At 45.6% G+C, this 24053-nt stretch overlaps 1 protein-coding gene across 1 annotated transcript in view; it reads left to right on the forward strand.

Annotated features, from left to right (window-relative positions):
• LOC101688235 (contactin-associated protein-like 4) overlaps window positions 1–24053 on the forward strand; it is a 56716-nt gene that overhangs the window by 19283 nt on the left and 13380 nt on the right. The window contains exons 11-16 of the mRNA XM_045066826.1: window positions 1114–1270; window positions 6352–6479; window positions 12325–12495; window positions 13031–13249; window positions 17784–18023; window positions 23037–23261. Of these exons, the coding sequence (XP_044922761.1) occupies window positions 1114–1270; window positions 6352–6479; window positions 12325–12495; window positions 13031–13249; window positions 17784–18023; window positions 23037–23261 (1140 nt within the window). The remainder of the gene's footprint in view (window positions 1–1113; window positions 1271–6351; window positions 6480–12324; window positions 12496–13030; window positions 13250–17783; window positions 18024–23036; window positions 23262–24053) is intronic.

Genomic DNA, 24053 nt, shown 5'->3' on the forward strand with positions numbered 1-24053 from the left:
ATGGTGAAATAATTAAAATTTTAAAAGTGTTATCCAAATATCTATTAAATATTTTAAGTGCCATTAGCCTCCTAGCAATGAGCTATCAGCTTAATTTGGAAGTAATTCATCTTAGATGCCTTCTTGCACATCTCTGTTCTGGCCACACAGGGAGGTGGTAGCGGCCACATATTTTCTTGGGAGCGGCTAGTCCCAGGTGGAGAGATCCAAATCTGTCAGGGAGCGGGACAGACCATGGCACTGCTACACCCTGGGTGCTCAGAGTTTCTTGGTGGCCATGCAGCCACTCACCAGCATGGAGGAACGTCCACACAGCACCACTTTCCACCAGCCCCGTGGGTGCGCCTCCCAGGGCACCCTCACTCATCACTCCCTCCCGGGGATTGGGGCTGCTGGGGTTCATGGAGATGTGGTCCGTCTCCTCCGGTGGCCCGAGTTGTAATATGGTGGCCGTGGGCTCTGGTCCCGTGGGGGCGCCGCTGCTTAGGCTTTCAGAACAGAAGATGTGCTCGGCCCCGGGGAAGAGGGTTCACCCGTGGAGGTGTGACTGGCTGTTCAGCACAGTGATGCAGACAAGCCTCAGCAGGGACTGGCCCCACACAGTGCCCACAGGAGCCCACAGCCCGGACTCAGAGGGGAGTCCACAGCCTGAGCCTTGGAGGGGAAAGGAGAGAGAAGGAGCCCACTTCTGGACACCCACCCGTCTGTGCCGGGTTGTTTCCATCCAACAGGAATTCGGGTCCGCAGCAGGTGTCACTTCTAGTGTAGCTGGCAGTGTTTTAGCCCTCAGGACAGCTCACCTTTTAATCTAGTTCTCAAAGAAATCATGTAATTTGGCTGATTAAAACTTATTAATGCCATGATGGAGAGAGACTTGGGTACTTCTGTTTATTTTCAGTGCAATCAGTCTGATGTCGTCGGACAAACCCGAGCTGGCTTAGAATTGTCCCATCAACACCATCCTGTTACAGCACTAAGAACAGGTTCTTTTCTGGAGCAGACTTGTTCTTGGCTGCCGGTTTCTTAGTAATGATCTTGGAGGGAAGGGAGTTGTCTCAGGGAGGCAGGGCTCGGGGGCCAAGCAGCAGTCACTTTCTCAAACCTGTCTTTCAGATGGAACACCTCTGAGTTGGTGGGTTGGAAGCACCCACGGGACACGCACTTACTGGGCAGGCTCCATGCCTGAGGCCCAGACGTGTGCTTGTGGACTAGCGGGGAACTGCGTTGACTCCCAACATCTCTGCAACTGCGACGCAGACCAGGACGAATGGTGAATTGCATGTGATTTCCGTCCACAAGACGGGCTTTCCTGTTGCTCAGAATGTGTATGTTCGGGGAGATGCTACACAAGCCAGGCCAGGGGTCAGGGAGGAAAAAAACATCTATGGTGATAAAATATGATACTGTTCATCTGAATGATTAAGATCAATGATTTGCTGGTTTGCTTTCTTTTCTTCACTTCCTGTTTCTTACTTCTAATGCCTTCATCTGGGGCAGGGACAGGCTCCCTCCCAACAAGAGCAGATCACCGATAACAAACCCCAGGTACCCACCACCAGCCACCACCTCGAGATCGGCCTCAGGTGGTGGGCTGCCCCACCTGCTCACCCCTGCCCAGATTACTGCTATGAAAACCCACATATCACACCGTCTCACCCCCCAATATTCTATTATCTTGATAAATCCACGGGACTCGCTAATATTTTTTGTTCAGTATGACATCAGCCTCATTATCATTTCTAATGGTTTTGAATCATGCCCCATGAAGTTCACTTAAGATGTATCTTTTTGACAGGACATAGTTTCTGAAATGTCCCTCTGAGACGAGGGACATGAAGCAGTCCCTGGTCAAACAGGTAAAGGGAATGGTGCTCTGTGGGGGTGCTGCCTGGGGAAGCGGGCTGGGCCTGCATACCCCGGCTTAGAGAGCGAGTCCAAAATAATGGGATGACATCGCTGGTCAAATCAGGTTATGTTTAAAATCATATATATCACACGGAGATCACACTTTGGAAATACTAGCCTACGGAGTGCCACAGATGTGAAAATGGTCCTCCACATATGAAATGGAAAAGCTGTCTCATGTTGATAGAACATCTGAAATTAGAAAATTGGTTACTTACACTTGAGGCTAAAGAACTTGCATGGCATATTGATTTTTTTAATTTCTTTGAAAAGTGGAAAGGTTTTGAAATCTCTGGGATTCATGTTTCAAATGTATCCCCAATTTAAAAATACTCCCCTTAGCTCAAACGCTTCAGGTACCACATTTATACGCTATTCTGGGCACAGGTCCTGGACACAGAATCACCTTTAAAGGAACAAAGTTTGATCTATGGGATCCATCTGGCTGTAGAATGTCTGTTACACTCAGGAATCAAGACAAAATCGGGATGCTGTGGAGTGGGGAAGTAAGGAGACGTTTCTGGCTATGTGGCTCAGAGCAGGACCCTTGGCCATTAACGTGATGTCGGAGTGGAGGAGGCCTCTGGGGCAGGGGTGAATGACTCTGACAGTCAGGGTCTGGGAAGGAGCAAGACTGAAAACTGAAGACCATCTATGGACAAGACATGGGGGTGAGACATGGGGGGGGCAGTGTATCTGTGGTCTCCTGTCAGTGACGAACAGGGTGTCCACCAGGAAGAAACCCCAGAAAGCTGCAAGACCTGGTGTCTTGTCCAGAGGGCATGAGCCCCCTTCTGCCTTCTGACCCCCAATGCCTGCCCTATGGCCCCTGTGACTCATTCCCACTGGAAAGATGTTTCTGGATATGCAGCATCACTGATCCTTCTGGATATTGCCCCAAGATCCACTTGTAGAACCTCTGCTTGTCTGCACGACGTGGAGTCACAGGGTTAGAGCCCCTGGGAGCAACAGTAACCCAGAGCCACAGACGGCGGGCCACCTGGGCACCTCACACCAGTGAACCAGTTCACAGCTGCAGAGGACTGTGTCTGACGTGCTGCGCTGTGCTGCCTCTATGCAACTGGGGTGGAGAGCACAGCCTAAATCCAAAGAATTCTCTGGTCTTCTCCGGCACTGACTCACCCAGGACATGGCAGTCACAGCAACCACAGCCTGGCAGAGGAGAGGCAGAGGTCAGAGCCTCAGGAAAGCCATATTCAAGACACTTCAAGGTGGACAGCTCATCCAGCAGCAGTGCCCCAAGGCAGAGGAGTGCCCACAGTGGGTGGGACAAAGGGGGCTGGTATGTGCGACTTAAGACCTCAGAGCCAACAGCAGGGCGGAGGGCTTGGCCCACTGGGGACACTACCAGCCACCACCCTGGAGAGTCAATCACAAGACAGAAAGGAGCCGATATGGTCACAGGGGATCAGTGCAGTGCAAGGGGTGGGCTGTAGCAAGCGCCCCGCCCAGGGCCCCCAGATGCTCTGTGCCTGCCCCAGACACCTCTCTTCCCTCTACCTGGGGGCAGTCATGGACTTCAAGGATGTGCTGGGCCTGAGCAAGCCAGGCTGATGCTCCAGAGGGCTGACGCACCCAGCATGCCCACCATTAGTCCGAGGGACAAGGCGTGAGTGGGCAGTCTTCACACTACGGTTGCAATGTGTCTATTAGTCTGAAATTCGTAAAATGAAAGATTAAAAATCTGTAAATGAACTCAGAGGGGTGGGTGTGTGTGTGTTTGTGTGTGTGTGCATGGGTGTGAGTTGGCAAGCTAATTCTCTGATTTAAATGGAAAGAAAAGCATCAAAAAGAGTCAAGACCATGTTGAAGAAGAACAAAGCTAGAGGGCCTTTCCTACTGGGTCTGAAGAGAATGTGATATTGGGGCAAAGGCAGAGGGACAGTTACATGACAGGACAGGGGAAAAGCCAGGTACAGAATGGATGGTCCTTTTTTTTTTTTTAAGATTTTATTTATTTGACAGAGAGAGATCACAAGTAGACGGAGAAGCAGGCAGAGAGAGAGGGAAACAGGCTTCCTGCTGAGCAGAGAGCCCAATGTGGGGCTCGATCCCAGGACCCTGAGATCATGACCAGAGCTGAAGGCAGATGCTTTAACCCACTGAGCCACCCAGGCGCCCCAAGGATAGTCCTTTTAATAGAGCTGAGTCAATTAGATAGCCATATGAATAAATTAAATTTTGGCCTTTATTTCACACTACACAAAAACCAATTCCAGTCAGATTTCAGATCAAATATCAAAGAGGAAAAAGTAGATTTTAAAAGAAAACATAGCCGAGGATCTTCCAAAACCAAATCTCCAAAGGGTAACATTCTACATTTTCATTTTCACGTGTGCCCTAATCTCTCTCTCTCTCTCTAGCTCTCTCTCTCTCACGCATGCACACAATTTATTTATTTATTAATATCATTGTGGGCTTTTGAATTTTTACTTAATTCACTGTGTTATAACCCTTTCCTGCCATTTTTAAATTTCATGCTTAATTTTTTCTAGATTTGACCAGTGGGAGTCATTTCAAGCTATGCCCTTTTAATATGTTAATATGTGTCTATTCTTTAGCATTTTCTTACTTTTGGCACAATACGAGATTCCAAACTCGTACTTTCTCTGCTGCAGCTTTGGAATCACCATTTCTACAAGCTCTGGTTCCTTTAGGAAAAAATGGAACTTGGGTATCAGTACTTGGAATTAGGTGTGCTCAGTACTACTGGAATGTCTTAGAATGCATGAGCTCACCAATCCCATTACACTGCCATGGGATAAATTCTAACCATCCTCTTTCCATAATTGTAACTTCCTTTCCAACAGCTAGGAGCCTGGTCCTCGTTTTCTACAAAGCATGTACTTCTATTTTCAGTCTTGGAATTTGCAAAAAGTGGTATCGGAATCACTAACCCATAACTTGAGGTGGAGGGTGGAGGAGAAAGACAGAGAGGAAGCCTACTGATAGAGCTAACATTTCCTTAAAGGTCTGGGGTTTTCTTTTCCTTCCTTCCTTCTTTCCTCCCCCCCGCCTTTTCTTTCTTAACTTCAGGTAGATCATTTAGCACACGTAGTGTAAAAATAGTCACAGACTAGTTCTTGGTCCCTCCTTCAGTGTAGCTATGCTATAAATGGTTATCTGTGATTTGTTTCATTCATTTATGTTTGTATTTCATTTTAAGTTGTTCCCATCCTTGTTAACTCTATTGCATTATTTGTTTTATTCCGAGTGTTCTAGCTTAGTAGGTGAAAATATGACGGTTCTAAAAGTAAACTGAACAAAGTTTTCATCTTTGTGTATATCCCCATCCCCTTTCCCACCTCCGTCCCCACCTCCATCCTCATCTCCACACGGCTGACCCTGCTCCTGCAGATTCAGGGCACTAGCTGCTCATCAGAGCCTCCACAGTCTATAAATCAGAAACCCACACAGAACTGATGCCCCGGAGTGCCTGGGTGGCTCAGTGGGTTAAGCGGCTCTGGTTGTGGTCTCAGGATCCTGGGATCAAGGCTCACATTGGGCTCTCTGCTTAGTGGGTGGGGAGCTTGTTTACCCCTCTCTTTCTGCCTCCCTCTCTGCCTACTTGTGATCTCTCTTTTTCTCTCTCTCTGTCTCTGTCAAATAAATAAATAAAATTTACAAAAAAGAAGAAGAAGAAGAAGAACTGATGTCCCTTCTGATAACAGGAGGGTACTGCAGAAACTGAGCACAGCCCTCTGGTGCTGGAGAAACGGAACCGGCCAGGAGGGGCCGGTGCCTGCCTCACACCATCCCCAGAGACATTGCTGTGTCTCCACCGCATGCTCACTCTGCAGAGCACGGTGACAGCCAGGCATCCTTGCCATGTCTCCTGGATGGAGGGCAGGAACTACACATGCCCCTGTGCCTCGTCAGGGTGTGAGCAGAGGGCACGTTTCCCAAGCACCTTCCCACACGCGGTCTCATAGACCACAGTTAAGACAACATTGCACCCAATTTTATCCCCAAATTGGTTTCAAATAAGTTTTAAAAATTATAAAATCAGTAAGAAGGGACAAAATAAAAACAAGGTCGTTATTAAAAAGCAACAATAATGAAAACAAAGTTCTGAGCAAAAAAAGTTTGTATTTACATGTTGTATAGAATATTTTGTATTACTAATAGGTAATACACCAAATGTAGTGACTTCCCCTAATACCTAATACCGCAGAAGACATAAAAACTTCATGTGAGTCCTGTGCTGGCACTATATTTAGAACAGTTAGCTGTTTCATCAGGTTGGAATGTGACCTCAGCTGTGTCCAGATGACCCCACTTTTGAATCTGCCACCTGCCCCCTGTGAGGCCAGTGGTGTGGGCACTGTCCGTGCTTGCAAACCCAGTAAGGGTCATGCGTCAACATTTGGTGGCTGAGCCTATGCACTGGCCCCATGCGGCATCAGTGGGTGTTTTCTCCCCCAGGACCAACGATACAGGTGTGCTGTCCTACAAGGAACACCTGCCCGTGACACGCATCGTGGTGGCTGATGCAGCCCGCCCAAGCTCTGCTGCAGCCTACAGACTGGGGCCTCTGCTGTGCCAGGGGGACCGTAAGTAAGGTCCACGGGACCTCTTTCCTGGGGGCAGCTGGTCAGTGGGACAGCGAGGAGGCTGCAGTGTGCTGAGCTGTTGTTTCCCGCCGGGGTACCGATGAAGAAGTTGTGTCCCTTTGCAGACAGGGAAAGCATTAATGCTGTGTCGCTCTTACTCAATGATACAAACCATCACTAGGGAGCGTGGCGGCAGGCCTGCGGCCAGGAAGCTTCAGAGCCCATCCACTCAGAGCCGCCAAGGGCTCCCAGAGAAGGCTCTCTTCGCGGTTCAGGATTATCGTGAGACTCCTGCGGATTTCCTCTGTTCGTTCCATTTCTCGGTTAGGGTTTTAGTCTGGGTGCAGGCAAGGAAGACAGCGGCCGTGTTTGAGCCCTGCAGCCTTGGGGACCGCTGCCAGATGCCAGGCGGGAGTCAGGTCGGGGTACAGGCCTTCGGAAAAGAATTTGAGAGCTGTTGTGTGTGTCGCTCATTGTTCTTGGTTTCATCAGGTTTGGGGTGAAATTCCTTCTGTGCTCCACTCCATCCCACCATCTGTACTCAAAGTCCATGGGCATTTTATCTACGGGAAAAGAGGTGGTCTTCGTTTTCTTTTTTTTTTTTTTTTTAAAGATTTTATTTATTTATTTGAGAGAGAGACAGTGAAAGAGAGCATGAGCGAGGAGAAGGTCAGAGGGAAAAGCAGACTCCCCATGGAGCTGGGAGCCTGATGCGGGACTCGATCCCGGGACTCCGGGATCATGACCTGAGCCGAAAGCAGTCGTCCAACCAACTGAGCCACCCAGGCGTCCCAGGTCTTCGTTTTCTGATGACCTAAATTGCAGAGCCATTTTAAAATCTTTGACATCGGCATTCTGCAACCCATTTCATTCAATTAATTTTTCAGATAATTTATTCCATTAAAATGTTTAAATGTGATCTGAACATCTGCCTTGGTGCTACCGCCAAAGACATGCAGTTAGGAAGCCTTGTTCTCAGCGTCCTGTGGTCGGACAAGCTGTTACTGAGCCCTGCAATTGGCTCCTCATTTTGTTCAGCAGTGGTTGGAGCAGCCGTCTGGGGCTCGAAGCTGCACAGGGCACATTAATATTCAAGGCATGCACAGCAGTAAGCAGCCCATGGCAGAGGATAGGCTCACAAGACAAGGAATGATTTCGTTAATTTCTCCTCCATTTGGCACTGCTCCATCAAAACCATTCTGGGTGCAGGTGCACTGATCCCATTTTCAGAGATCCTGGACAACAGCCTCTACCGGCCTCCACAGCGCAGGTCCCAACAAGGGGTCCGGGCACGTCGACAATTTTTAAATGCTTACGGCCGCTGATTGCCTAGCTTTCCTTTGGATTCGATTCTCTGATTTCCCTGGCCGCCCCTCCCCACCCTCCCCCTCCTCCATCTTCCTTCCCCACTCCCATTTGATCCACAAACTACATGAGCAGAATTATGGGAAGACACATTATGAAACCAAAACGAAAAGAGCATCCTGCCTGCTCACAGGCCAAAGAAGAGAGGAAATATTATCCAGACAGTCAGTCAGATAACGATGGAGTGTGGCCAGTGGTGCATTTGGGTGCAAGACAGAAGGCCATCACTGTCCTCCCGGGGCAACAGAGAGAGAATAAGTCCATGCACACACGTGTGACGACGCATGCACACAACGGGGAGAAGGCAGGACACAGAGTGGGGGTTCAGGAGGCCTCCCTGGAAAGGACCCACTGATGAAGACCAGCAGGACCAGGAACATGCACCAGTGCAGGGAAAGCATCCTGAGCAGAGTGGGTGGATGGTTGCTGGCCCAGGGTCCTGGCTGCGTCAGAGAGCCACAAGGGGAATTTGCCTTAAAGGTAGATGCAGATTGATGTGAGCTGTGAGCAAATTCAAGGTAGCCAAGGGCGGGGTCCAGACAGCAAAGGATGGAGCTGCCATGGATGACATGGGCTATTCTGGCCTGGTGACATGAACAGGCTGGTCCAGATGTCTGTGGGGTGAACACAGACAGGCAAGACGGAGGGCCTTGGCCCTGCTCACATGGTGTCCCTGGAGAGGCTGCCCGCTATCTGTGGGATTCGTGTGAGGACAGGTCTCCTGGATGGTGCATGTCCAGAGAGAAGGGAAGAGGTCAAGGACAGAGCCCTGCAAAGGTCAGGGGATGGAGGGCAGCCTGGCAATCTCGGCAGACACTGCCGGAGGGAGGAAGCCCAGAGACTGGGAAATGTGCAGGGAAGAGGCTGACAGCACAGGAAGGTGGGAGTGGCTGTCAGACCTCCTGGGCCCCAGCCCCACTCAGCCACAGCACTTCCATCCCAGATATGCAAGAATTCATGGCAGATGGCAGGGTGCATGCAGAAAACTATGGGAGCATCACAGCGAGTTACTTACGTTTTCTCTTGCCCCTAAACTAGGGTGGGAGGGTTGGCGAACCTCTGGGCCCGAGGTTATTTCTTTCTACCTGCTTTGGATCTGCTGGATCCAACTGCCCTTAAAGTAAACATGTCTCTGTGCGTAGATAGTAAAGAACCTGTTGTATCTTAGGAACACCAGTAAGCTTCGTAGCAGCTGCCAACATTAGGGGAGTTCCCCACAGACACAGAAGGGAACGCAGGCACTGAAGCCTGAGGTAGCTTCTCAGTCTGCTTGCCATGTGAATAGCTGTAGGAGTAATTCTTCCTTCTGTGAGCTCCTCGAATGTCTGCAGGTGCCTCCCCCACACGGGGCAGCAGGTCTCCTGCATGTGATGCGTGTGATGAGCTGTGTTCCCTTCCAGCTGGCCTAAAACCAGAACTGTCCTTATAGCCAGCCCCATGGTTCACTGTTTTCATGTGCATTTTCCTTTATATTTGATCCCAATTGTTACTTTCAAAAACATTACAGATTTCAAGAGGAGCCACTGAAGTATTGGATGGACACATGAGGGTTTATGTCCCAAAGCTGAAGCAGTAACCCTTAGTGTTTTCTCCTTAAGAAGCTGTGTTTAACAGTCTCTTAAATGATCAGAAAGATGGATTTGGCTAGAAAAATCTCAGTCAGTTTAGCAATTTTGTGATTTATACTTCCACTTTTGAGAAGCAGATTTTTTATTTTCATATACTTTTAATTTTTAAAGTAAACATCTTTGTTTTATAAAAACAGTGTGCCTTTAACATGGTCTCTATTCCTTTTTAAGTAATAATTATTGGGATAATTTATTAATAGGTCAAATAAAAGCTTAGAAAAGAAAATATTTATGAAATCAGCCTTAACCCAGTCAGGCTGACAGAGCTGATTTCCCTGACTGGGCAGTGTCTGTCTATACAGCCATATTTCTCACACATGTGTGCACAGGACACACACACTGTCTACAGATACACAGTCCATGTGTTACATTGTATATATAGTAATGTTACATATATAATATATACAGTACATTTTGTATACGTATCTATATTAAAAACATATGTAATGCTACATCACTTTCTTATGTAAGTAACTATTCTATATCACACAGGTGCACCCACACACACCCATCTATATGCACATGAGATAAAGGTTGCCTTCAAGCAGGCCTGTTATCAGATCCCTACCTTTAAGGTCCATATGATAATGTGACTCTTTCCTGGGTGGCCCACAGCCCTTCCTGTCAGACCCCCCAGAGCAGGGCCCACGTAGGTCTGCTCCTACAGAACTCATGGCTCCCACCCGTGAGTTCCTGGACCCCGACTTCACACTCGAGGCACAGAGGACCCAGGCCCCTGAGGGTGCAGGCGATAGATGGGCACTGGGTCACCTTGTCCAGTTCCACCAACAAGAGCTCGGTGACCAAATAGTGTCCATATTAGTTCAAAGGCTTCAGCCACACAGAAGATGAGAGGTGCCCCCCCCCTCCGACTCACTCATTGCAGAAACGTGTAGCCCACGAGAAACAGATTCTAGCCTACTAGATTAAACCAGTCCCCAGAGCTTCCCTTTGGTCTACTTACAAAACTGAAATGAAATGAAAGATATGCTTTTGTTGTTGTTTTTTCAGGTATAGCATTCAGTGATTAATCACTTACGTACAACACCAAGTGCTCCTCATGACAAGTGCTCCTCTTAATGCCCATCCCCCATCTAGCCCATCGCCCATCCCCTGCCCACCTCCCTCCAGCAGGCCCGTTTGTCCTCTGTTGTTAAGAGTCTGTTTTGTGGTTTGCCTCTTTTTTATTCCCCTATGTTCATCCGTTTTGTTCCTTAAATTCCACACACGTGTGAAATCATGTGATATTTGTCTTTCCCTGATTGACTTACTTCACTCACCATAACACCATCCATGTCATTGCAAACGGCAAGATTCCATCCTTTCTGACGGCTGCGTAAATACTGTATGTTTACACCACGTCTTCTTTATCCGTTCATCTGTGGATGGACATGTGGGCTCTTTCCATAATTTGACTATTGTTGATACTGCTACTGTGAACATGGGGATGCAGGTACCCCCTTGAATAGTGACTCAAAAGATAAACCTTTAAAACCGTTTTCTCTAATTTGGGATTTTAAGCCCAAACATTCTTAATGACCAGTCAGCTCGTGTTTGGGAAGAGTCCTTCTTTTCTCTTTGGTTCTGTCCTAAGTCAGCACGCTGCTAGAAGAGCAGTGTGGTCCCACCGAGTGTGGCCGCAGAGACCCCTGTGACTGGCAATCACCTGCCATCTCCTTCATGAACCAGACCAGGACCTGCCCCTGGGAAGAACTGTGCAGAGGAAAACTTACCTCACCTTACCTAATTATCCTCTAGAAAAACAAAACATTCCCAAAATGCATCTCCACAGAAAGCTAGCAAAGGGGCTGTTGGCTCCACATGAGTCCCAGGAAAACCTGAGAACTGACATCTTGATTTGCCCCCCCACCCCCAGCCAGAAAGCCGCAAAGCAGACCAGCTTGGCAGGAGGTGATGCTGGCTAGAGACACACAGTGCAGAGGACTAGCCAGGACTGCGTCTGTCCTCTGGACATGGAGTGGAGAGGTATTTGAGGTGGCTGTTTTCTGACCATGCATGAGCTTATGCTCCAGGAAAAGTGATTCAGACGTGAGTGCTGTCAGGTATGGGGCCTCAGAGCCGGGACGCAGGGTCATCACGGCCCAGGCTGTGCACCATGCCCAACCTCAGGTTCAATAAGAGGCAAGGTTCAAGAGGGAGAGGAACAACCCCCAGAAAAGCGGAGGAGCCCAACCAGAGGGTGGCTCCAAGTCACACTGCATCACAGGATCACAGAAGAAAAGTTCATTTCCATCAAAGAGCTAATCCTTGGGAAGAAGCTTTTTATCTTTGAGAGGTTTTAGTTTCTTTATTTTTCATTGACTTTGAGCGATAGGAGATGCTGTGGCAAAAACCAGTGTGGGTGGTTACTTTCCACCCATCTTATCAGGACTCAGGGGAAAATGCTTGTCTGGGAGCAGGCTTGGTAGAGCGTCTCCCCCTCTCCGTCCCAGTCAAGATGGGAGTGCGCATTCTGGGGAACGAGCCTGGTGAGGCTGGAACAGTTTGGACCAGCTGAGTCCCTGGGGTTATGATGGGCAACTCTTTGGATTTCTGCAGAATTTTTTTCAAACTCAGCTATGAACATGCTTAACATTCCAAATGATGAGTTAAGGTCTGATGATAAACTGTGGAGAATGTTATCAGAGTGACTTGCCTGGATGCAGAGGAGACATCCCTAATGGGTGGTGTGTTTGTAAGGCGCTCTCTCCTGCCCCACGAGGAGAGGGTCTTCATGGATCCCAACTCCCACTGAGCTCTCAGCTCAGGCATCTTGTGGGCACGCTCAGGAAAAGGCAGCCAGGACAGCAAACACAGCTTTGAAAGTGTGACCTTTCCCTTCTGTCTCCTAGGATCCTTCTGGAACTCGGCTTCCTTCCACACAGAAACCTCATACCTTCACTTCCCCACTCTACATGCAGAGCTCAGCGCCGATGTGTCCTTCTTTTTCAAGACGAGAGCTTCATCTGGGGTGTTCTTAGAGAACCTGGGGATTACAGACTTCATCAGCTTGGAGCTACGCTGTAAGTTTCCAGAGAACTCTGTGGGGCTCCTTGTCACTGATCAAGGAGGCCTGGACGCACCTTCTTCCTCCATCCACCAGCTCCAGCCTGAGACTCGGGTCCAGTCCTGCAGGTCTGTGCCCTCTGCCCAGCGGGAGCAGTGATGCACATGACAGCCAGTGGAAGCACCAGTCCACAGAGGGTCCAGTCTGAGAAACACTCATCCAGGGCCTGCCGCAGACATCCGTGCACCCCCAGCTTGCTCATGTTATAAAATGCGTGAAGGTCTGGACCAAGTTCTACACAAAATCCAGATGTTTTATAGTTTTTTCTACACATGCAATTATGGTTCCAATCTGGCACAAATCGAAGTGAATTAACACATTCTGAATCACATTTTAAAAAATCATTATTTTCTCAAGTACGAGATCCCTTTGCCCTCTGGTCTACCTGGAAACATACTCTACTGCCCGTGGTTGGAGGGAGGGCCGCTCCCCTGTGTCCCCAAGGCCCCTCTGGGAAACGGCTTCCACCCTCCCATGTGTCGTGTTTCCAGCCCCAAGAGAAGTGGCCTTTTCCTTTGATGTCGGGAACGGGCCCTGTGAGGTCACAGTGCGGGCGCCCGGCCCCCTCAATGATGACCGGTGGCACCTGGTCCGGGCCGAGAGGAACATCAAGGAAGCCTGGTTGCAGGTGGACCTGCTCCCACCCGGAACACACACAGCCCCCGAAGACGGGCACATGCGACTGCAGCTCAACAGCCAGCTCTTTGTGGGTGAGTGTAACCCGGCACCCTTCCCAAGCCTGGGGTGTGTGCAGTGGGGTGGATGACTCCAAGGAAAGGGGACAGGTGAGGCAGGGGTGGGACCGTAGCTCCGCACCAGCCCCCACTTCCGTTAGCCCCATCGGGCAGCTCCAGGCTCCAGCAGCCGGGTTGCTCATGCTGGACGCTGACCTCCTGGCACGGCAACAAAGTGCCTTTGTCCCCAGTGTGGACGCAGGAGCCAACTCGCTGCCCCGGGGTGTCAGGCACTGACCTCCCTGAGTCTGGCTCCCAAGGGACAAGCAGCGGGCGCTGCTCTGGCCACTTCATGCCCAGCAGTGAGGCAAACATCAGCGGCTCCCACTTCTCAATGGTGGGTCCCCGCCCGGGGGCCCCCCGGAAACAGCGAGAGGGCCAGGAGGGTCAGCCACCACCCCACACACCTTGACACCCCCACCCCATCAGTGGGCATCGTGGTCTCCTCCCTGACCCCTTCAGCCCCACTGGCATCACTCCGCTCAAGCCCTGTGGGGCTGCCACTGCGCTGGCCGCTTGGTTTTCCTTTTCCCATGTGTTGTTCAGGAATGGCTTCACTGGGATTGGGGCATCAGTAAGACGGAGGGATTAGCCCTTCTGTGACCACTCCACGCATTTCAAACGAATAAGGATACTGTTTATTTATTATAAACTCTGACAAATGAAAAATAATCTCCAACTATTAATGAAATATCAACCAGTCTCAGTTTGAACCAGATTCCCAGGATCCCTACAAACTGCCTCGTTGTCTTACAGGCTCCTACCCAAAAGAGGAAGCTTACCCTGATGTTTCACAAACACAGTTTTTCCTATTTTCTGTATATGTTTTGCTCTTTTCTACTTTTTTGCTCTTTTCTACTTTTTGTTCATGGGGCTTGAACACCCAGCCTTGAGATCAAGACCTGAGCTCAGAAGGGAGTTGGGGGAAGTTGGAGGGGATGATAAACCATGAGAGACTGTGCACTCTGAGGATCTAACTGAGGGTTTTGGAGTGGGGGCAGGTGGGAGGTTGGGTGACCCTGGTGGTGGGTATTGTGGAGGGCATGTATTGCATGGGGCACTGGATGTGGGGCACAAACAATGAATTCTGGAACACTGCAAAGTAATTTAAAAAGTAAACAAACAAACAAACAAAAGACCTGAGCTGAGATCCAGCTGGTCGCTTAACGGACAGAGCCAGCCAGGTGCCACTACCATTTTATGTTATTGGAGATATATTTATTGAAATTTCTATACCTAAGGCACTGTACCAGACTCCTGAACTGTGGTCACTTGGCCAAACTTGAACAACGTTTATAAAGATTTTTTTTTAATTGAGTAAATATAAATGAGACATAAAATCCCTCAAATATCATGGGACATTTTCACTTCTTATGTTTTGTTTCTAGTGATTGAAATTTCTTTGAACCCCACTTTTATCTCTCATTTGTTACACTGGGTTAGTTAATCCTAAATCTTTGAAGCACTGATTAGTGTTCGAAAGTAAGATCTCAGACACGGTTCTGCGCCAGTGTCTGACCTCCTGAAGTTGCCATGCTGTAGTAGGCTGTTTTCAAAGAATTTAAAACATCGGAAATAGCCTGAGAACCATTGAACAATGGAGACACATGGTCTTCAGCCCTCTGTGCATAGTCTGCCCCGGGCTTTCCTGCACTGTGTCCTGTCCGTCCCACTGGGACTGTTTCAGGGAGGGTAAGCCTCACACTGTGCAAACACGCCAGCCCCGACCATCAGTGGCTGGGGCACTTTTCTGGGAAAACAGAAGCTATTCTCCACACAAAGTCAGTTCTTTCCACATGCCGTCCCACATGTGATCCAGCCCAGGAGGGGAGCCTCTGAAGACAGCACGGTGCTGTGTCCAGATATCTCTGCCCCACCCGCTGCTTTGCCTCCTACTGCTCTGGGCAGTTGCCATTGGTACATGCATTTTGGAGACTTCGATCTCTTCGGAATCCCTTAGTGGAAAGCAGTCTCATGTCTGAGCTTGATTCTTTAATGCAAATAACTGTAGGTATTGATTATGGGAGATTAATTACATAAGCACAATATACACATTTTTGAAAACGTTTTCTCAAAATGCAATTTATTTCTAGATTGTGAAATAAGAGAAATTTGATCTTCATTTTAGGAACTCATTTTCTTACCTACTTTGATCAGAAAAATAAAAGGTGGGCTACGGTATAAATAAAATTTCAGGATTTCTGAAACAATTGAGCAGAAGGATTTAATCTCTAGTTTGACGATTTATCAAACAATATCCTCCCGATATATTTCAACTTTTGACTTTGTTTGCCCATTTGAAGATCTAACCTCTTAAAAATGTTAAGGATACAAAACGTGTTGTTAGCTCTAGATCCCTAGAACTTATTTATCTCTCATAACTGAAACTTGGTGTTTTCAACCAGTAACCCCCCATTTCCTCCCCCATCCCCCCCCTTGGGGCTCTGATGGCCACTACACTACACTCTGTTTCCATGAGTTTGATGATTCTGGGTTCCACATATGAATGAGATGAGAGAGCATTTGTTTTTCTCTTTGTATCTCATTTAGTATAATGTCCTCCACACCCACTCACGCTCTTACAAATGACAGGATTTCCTTCTTTTTTAAGGTTGAATAATATACCACATTTTCATATCTAATGTGAGGTATTTATGGACATTTCTGTTGGTTTCCTATTTTGGCTGCTGCAATAAAAATGGGCGTGCAGGTATGTCCTCAAGATACTGAGTTCAGTTCCTTTGGATATATGCAGAGAAGAGTAATTAACGGGTCATATTGTAATTCTATTTTTAACTTTCGAGGAAACTCCCTACTGTCTTCCACAGTGGCTGCACCAGTTTGCCTTCCTACCAACCGCGTCCCCTTTCTCCGCATCCTCCCCAGTATCTGTTAGCTCTGTCCTTTCAGTAAAACCCACTCTAACAGTTGTGAGGTGATAAACCACTACGGCTTTGCTCCGCACGATCCTGGTCATTAGTGGTGCGGCGCTCCTTCTCATGTACATGCCGGCTGTCTGCATGCCTTCTTGGAGAAAGGTCTGTTCAGAGCCTTTGCCCATATATACTCAGGTGATTTTGGTTTTATGCTATTAAGTTGTAGAAGTTCCTTATATATTTTGCATATTAACCCTACACCATATATGTGTTACAAATATTTGCTCCCAGTCTGTAGGCTGCTTTTTCAATTTGTTGGTTGTTTCCTTTGCTGGGCAGAAGCTTTTTAGTTTGATTGTTTTTCTTTTAATGTTTGTGTTTTGGTGTCTTACAAAAATATCATTGCCAAGACAGAGGCCAAGGATTTTTTTTACCTATGTTTTTTTCTAGGTGTTTTATAGTTTCAGATCTTATATTTAAGTCTTCAATACATTTTGAGTTGATTTTTGTTTATGGTGTAAGGTAAGAGTCCAACTACATGTTTTTGGTTTTTTATGGTTTTTTTGCACGTGGATCCAGTTTCCCAACACCATTTATTAAAGAGCTTAACTTTTCCTCATTTGTATTCTTGGTGCCCTTGTTGAAGATTATTTGAGTGCGTATGATTTGTGTGAGTTTAATTCTGGGCTCTCTATTCTGCTGCGCTGGTCTTTTTACTTCTCTTTATGCCCATAACCTTTGATGATCCCTGTGGCTTTGTCACATAATTTGAAATCAGAAGGCATGATCTAAAGATTGCATTGGAGTTCTTTGGGGTATGTAAGATTTTTTGGATTTTTTTTTTCTCTTTGTGAAAATGCCAGTGGATTTCTGGTAGAGACTGCATCTGATCTGTAGATTGCTTTGGGTGGTAAAAACGTTTTGCCATTTCCTCTCCCAGTTCATGAACGTGGGCTATCATCCCCTTTAGCTATGTTTCCTCACAAATAGTGTTGGCAAACGCTGAGGTCAATGCTCTGGCGGGGCCCTCTGCAGACCTGCCGAGTTCACTGGGGAGACAAGCGACATCAGCCCCCAAACTCCCCAGGCAGAAAGCTGGAGTGATGGGAGAGCTTGACGTGTTATTTTCTCATGCCTGGGGTTGACTGCCATTTATGTCCACGCGCCCAGTGCCTTCAGAACTGTTGCTTGACATTGTTCTGGTTCTTTAAGTTATTTTCAAGGTGGGAGAGCAAATCCAGTCCCATTATTCCACTATTGCTGTAAAAGGACATCTGGGGTTTTATGCTTAAAAAGATTCTTATGTTTTAGCTAATCATATCAATGTCCACCACATTCCATTATCATCATTACAACAATATTGATGTTATATTAAGTCCTGCTCTATATTCTAATAAAACTAACTTAAAAATTAATTCCTCAGTTAACTAACAAGAAATCTGTTTAGAATAAACATTAAGCAAAGTCAAGCTGTTTTTGTTTTTTCAGTGTCCTTGAATTTCTCCCAACTATGTCAAAATTTACATTTTGAAAATTCTATCTGTTCATAATGGTGTTTGAGGGCCCCAGTTTTGCGTCTTCCCGTAGAGCCCTGGCTGCACCGGGTCTGGACCTCATCTTGTGCTCTGTTTCAGGAGGCACGGCCACCAGACAGAGAGGCTTCCTGGGGTGCATCCGATCCTTGCAGCTGAACGGGAAGGTGCTGGACCTGGAGGAGAGGGCACAGGTCACCCCGGGGGTGCAGCCTGGCTGTCCGGGGCACTGCAGCACCTACGGGCATCTGTGTCACAACGGGGGGCGCTGCCAGGAGAGATCCCGGGGGTTCTCTTGCGACTGCGAGCTCTCTGCTTTCTCGGGGCCCTTCTGCACACAGGGTGAGTGTGGACCTGCTGGGAGGAGGGGGCTGCGGGGGTGTGTGGACCCTGAGCCTCTTCTCCTCCATCGTTCCATGAATGTATTCAGTTCCCAAATTCCTTCGGCAAATCACTCTTTTACAACTAATCTCATTTTATTGAGGGCCAACGACTGTGAAATCTAACGTCAGTTCTGTGATTTTTCCAGAAACACCGTTTGAGCCTCCTTACTCCTATCTCGGGCCTGTGCTCTGAGATAACACGTGTTGGAAGTCTGTCTTGTGCAGCTCTGGTTATTTTAATATTATTACATAAAGTAATGGCTTCAAGTTGTACGGGAAGAATTTTCCTCCAAAAATATATTTTATTGACATAATAAATACATTTCCCATTTGTACTAAGATGGCTGAAACAGATCCACTTAAACATTTTGCTCCGAGGTTTACTGATGACCTCTTATTACAGTGAAAATGACAGAATCTTTTTAGTCTCATTCTGAGAGGTCACAAGCCATTCATTGAAAAATGACCGAGCTGATTGTAGAGGGACACAATTCTTGGAATGTTCTTATGAGGTTTATGCTTTCATAGACACTCACAGAATCTAACTAAAATCCATGCTCACCAAAATAAATGTCAACGCCTCCATTCAGGAATCTCTGAGCTGTTACCCTTTGACCTTAAAAGCCCCTGGGTTATAGAGAACAAACCTGGGAACCAAACTGGATCAGTTCTTGATTTTCAGAAGAATAAACAGCCTAGAAATGGCGGGAGCACAGTCACAGAAAAGCGATATGTGAAGACGAATGTGTGACAGTAATGGGTAGCCTCATTCCAGGTCACGTTTCACCTTCGCAGGCAAAATCCACTTGTAGCCCTGTTGACAGAGTCGAGTGGCCTCATGGACAGCTGCGGGGACGGGAAGCCGAGCACTGGACACAAGGAGACCAGAGCGGATGAGTCCTCAGATTTGCTCGTGGTCTTCGCTCAAACCCTTGGCGAACACCCACGTGGGCAGACTCAGGAAGACCTCCAGACGTGGCACGGTGGCAGAGATGCAAGGGAGGCATGCCTGGGGAGACCAGGCTGAAATGGGGGTGCAGGCATACCGTTCACCTCCTGGAACGAACAGCAGCAACCACAGAAAAATAGAAACAAGAACCAACAAAATTAAGAACATTTACAATGAGTTATCAACATTGTCTAGTTTTCAAAAAGTACTGAATGTGTAAAAAAAATCAAGAAATTATGTTGCATACTCAGGGGGAAAATGTAGTTAATAGGAATTGACTCTGAGTACGGCCTTTTTTTTGTTTGTTTGTTTCAGCAGACAAAGACATTGAGTCATGATTATATCATATTCATCAATGGAATCAAATTCAGAGAAACAAAGAAAAGAAGTCATCAACAAACATATACACAACTTCAACAGACCAAAGAAAATCATATTAAAAAACTGGCAGGAATATCAGAGCATAAAAATACAATTACTGCAGTTTTAAAAAATATTTATAACCAGATGAGCTCAACAGGGGAAGGAACCTGTGAACTTGACAGTAAGACAATAAAAATACTCCATTGGAAGAATAGAAAAAAATGAAAAAATTTTCAAGAGTCTCAAAATCTTCTGACAATATTCACTAATTAAATACTTTAATTCTAGACAACCATTGAGTCAAAGAAGACTCATAAATGAAACTAAAAAATATTTTAGGTAAAAATAAAAATATATCATATTAAAATTTGAGTTATACAACTTAAGTATTACTTAATGGGAAATTTATGACTATAAAATATTTTATTAGAAAACAATATAGGTATAAAATCAATTATATAAGTTTCCAATTTAGGAATTTAAAGAAAGAACAAAATGAAATCAAAGAAAGTAGAAGAGATAATAAAAATGAAGCAAAAATTAATGAAATAAAAATAGGCAAAGGAAAAAAATCAATGCAATCATGATTGAAATAGCTAGCATTATATAACTATGTCAATGCAATTAAAAGCTAATTCATAGAAGAGATCAATAAAATTGATAAATTTTTAACTCAATGCCCAAGAAAAAAGGAACAAGGACAAAAATTATAAATATCAGAAATTAAAAATACCAAAGAATATGGTACAAAAATTAAGAGGATAACAATGAAATATTGACAATATTGACAGCATTATGACAATAAATTTCCAGACTTAGATTAAATGGACACATTTCTTGAAAGACACAAATTACCAAACCAAAGCATAATAGATATAAAATCTCAATAACCTACAACTACTACAGAAATTGAATTTCTAATTAAAGTTCTTCCCACAAAGGAAATTCCAGGACCAGAAGCTATTTGCTAGCAATTTCTACAGGAAAGATAATTCCAGTCTGATGCAGGCTGTTAGAAGACGAAGGGAGGAGGAGCATTTTCCAATGCAATTCATGAGCCTTCTAATAGTTTGATACTAAAATCAAACAAAGATTTTACAAGAAACAAAACACTCAAAAAAACTACAGAAATACACTCATGAATACTAACACCAAAACACTTAATAAAAAAAATCACCAAACCAAATCAAACACTATAGGAAAAAATACATGAATAAGTGGGATTAATCCAAAAGGTGCAATGCTGTTTTAGGTTTTATTTAAAAATCTCAAGAAAGACCTTATATCAACCGAATAAAAGAGAAAAACAGTGAAGTATATACAGAAAATACATTTGAGGGGCACCTCGGTGGCTCAGTGGGTTAAGCCTCTGCCTTCAGCTCGGGTCATAATCTCAGGGTCTTGGGATCGAGCCCTGCATTGGGCTCTCTGCTCAGCAGGGAGCCTGCTTCCCCTCTCTCTCTCTCTGCCTGCCTCTCTGCCCACTTGTGATCTCTGTCTGTCAAATAAATAAATAAAATCTTAAAAAAAAAAAGATAAAAAAAAAAGAAGAAGAAAGAAAATAACATTTGACAAGTTCACTATGAAATCTGGGAATATAAGGTATCTTCCTAACTGAACAAAAGAAACCTAACATCATATCACTAACATATGCAGTGGTGCAAAATGTTTTCCCTCTGCAACCGAAGAAAGCAAAGATTTCTGTTCCCATCACTTCTTCCAATATGTTTGAGGTCTTAGCCATTGTAATAAGTCAAGGAAAGGCCATAAAGACTGTACATTTTAGGGGCACTTGGGTGGCTCAGCGGGTTAAAGCCTCTGCCTTCAGCTCAGGTCATGATCCCAGGGTCCTGGGATGGAGCCCCACATAGTGCTCTCTGCTCAGCAGGGAGCCTGCTTCCTCCTCTCTCTCTGCCTGCCTCTCTGCCTACCTGTGATCTCTCTCTGTCAAATAAATAAGTAGAATCTTTAAAAAAAAAAAAAAAAAAGACTGTACATTTTAGAAAGAAGAAATAAAACTCTCTTTAGTCATGGAGGATATAATCATCTATATAAAATATAGACAATTCACAGAAACCTACTAGATTTAATGAGGGAGTTTAGTAAGGTCACAGAATACAAAGTCAACATACAAAATTCAAGTTAATTTTTATATACTAGTTATGAACAACTGGAAAAACTTTTAAAAAGATTGTATTTGCAATAGAATTCAAAAACATGAAATAGTTACAGACATGTGGAACAAGTAAGTGTAAGACCTGTCCACGGAAAATGACTAAAAGAAATTAACATCTAAAGAAATGGATGAACATACCATGTCAATGAACTGGATCACTCATTACTATCACTATATCATTTATTACCAAACTGTTATGTGGATTCAACACTCCCACTGATATTTCAACAGCATTGTAAATTAATTCTAAATTTTATATGGAGATGCATAAGGCCTTGGATTTCCAAAGCATTTTAAAAAGAACAAGTTATGGTGAAAAGAATAGAGAATTCATAAATGGGGTTGACACTTAAAACTTGACACTTAACCCATGCTATATAAATATTAGCTTGAGACAAAAAAAAATTAAAAAACCATAATGTATGATTCCATTTATATGAAATTCTAGAATTAACTTAGAGTAACAGAAAGCAAACCAGTGGCTGCCTCAATATGGGGCCTAAGGAAGAAACTGAATTGTGCTTCTTTGTGTCAAGAATCACAAAGGGCAGAAGAAAATTGGAAATGTTCTGAATATTGACTGTGGATGTTGTTTCATGGGTATGCTCGTCTCCTAACACTCTGCAAATTTTACATTTTAAGTGGATGTGTTTATTGTCCCTAGTTATAGCTCATTGAGCTCCACTAAGAAGGTATTTCCCCTCCTATATGGCTCTGTATCCATATTCACAAAATGAAGCCTGAAGGTCTTCTTGCTGATATACATCACCCTAGAGGTCCCCCTGGTGAGCAACAAGGAAAGAACTCTCAGGTGGTCTTGGTGTGGGTTTGCAGGGAGGTGATATGAGGGCCATGCCAGGAGGGGGGTACCTGCTGTAGCCATGGAGATGCAGGGACTCCCAGTGGCTAAACTACCTAGGCCCTGCCCCCAACCACATGCACACACACACAGGGCCCCATCTTATGTGGAAGGCCAAGGACACTCTCTCATAAACAGATTAGGGAGGATTTTGGACAGTTTCTTCCCTCTCTCAAATTCGCAGTGATGCCACAAACACTGCTTTGCTTTTCCATCAAAATATTGACACGAGTGGACACATGGTGGTAGTCTGGAGGGAAAGAACCTTCCACGTCCAGCCTTCATCATTGCTGGGCGAGACTGCTACCTGCAAAGTAAAAGACTAACACCAAGGAAAATGCAGGAAGGAAACAGAAGCTTGAGCAGATGTCTGTGCCTGTTTAGACCATGTTCCACTGAGGAAGGAGCAGAGGCAGTTTCAACATTCAGACTTACTGAGGGCAGTCATAATACTGCAACAACCAAGGAAGCTATGGCTTCTGAGATGTGTGAGTGCTTGTTTCATCATCCTCTGCCTTTTCATCTATTAAAATGTCCTAGAAATTAAAATACTTCAAAGGTCCATAAGTATACCTAAAATTAACCCTTAATCTTTTTTAACTTAAACATGTGCCTATCGTTTCAGAGGTTTCTGCACACTTTGGAGCTGGGTCCTCCGTGACTTACAATTTTCATGAATTTTATCCATTAAGTACAAACTCCAGCCCCCACGCTGCTTCATTCCATGGGGACATGACGTTAGCTAGAGAGAGGATCACATTCAGCTTCCAGACACTGCAAACCCCAAGCCTCCTGCTCTATGTGGACTCTTTCTACAACAAATACCTCTCTGTTATCTTGGCCAAAAATGGTGAGTCTCATTTGAGTGTTAGAAACATAAACTGTGTCGTTCGCACTGTACACGTGGAGTGTTCAGTGAACAAGGGAAAACTTCCATACTCTGCAAATGCCAGTTTGTTTTATTTTGCTTTGCTTTCCAGAACTACAAAAATATTGTTTCAAATGTATCCTTTCAGTAATTATATTAAGATTCTTCTAGAAAGTTTTTGATGAATTTGCACATCTCAGGTAAACAGAAATGTTACTATCCCTGGAAGCTCTTTATTGGAAGTATAATGCGTCTGGTTATATGTGGAAAATATTTCCTTCTAAGCAAAGGGGAGAAGAATTAAGGTGGGCGCCAACACAATAAGGTCATACAAAAATGACTCCCTGAACTCCCGGTGAACGTTGGGTTTACTCTGTCCATGGTTCTGAAGTAAATTTTTCCATATCCACTTGACAATTAAAGGTACAATACAGGGGGAACAAGATGGCAGGGAAGTAGGAGGAGGCACCTTTCAACCTGTACCCTAAAGTGAGCTGATTACCTACCAAAGAACTCTGACCACCCATGAGATCAGCCTGAGATCAGAATTATACACGTGTGGATCTCTACAGGGGCAGACAACGCCAGTGGGCAGGTAAAGCGGACTGGGAACGGCAGAAGATATTTGAAGATAAACAAAAGGGGGAGGGAGCCACCAGAGGTGACCCGGTGGAAAGTAATACCCCAATCCAAGAGTGCCCTGCATCTGGGGACCAGCATTAACTTGGAGACTGGTTGAAAGCACTCCAAAAGAGCAATGGATCGGGGCGGGGG

This window comes from Mustela putorius, unplaced genomic scaffold, assembly GCF_011764305.1.
Source record: "Mustela putorius furo isolate JIRA1106 unplaced genomic scaffold, ASM1176430v1.1 tig00003869_pilon_pilon_pilon, whole genome shotgun sequence".
NCBI classification, from domain to species: domain Eukaryota; kingdom Metazoa; phylum Chordata; class Mammalia; order Carnivora; family Mustelidae; genus Mustela; species Mustela putorius.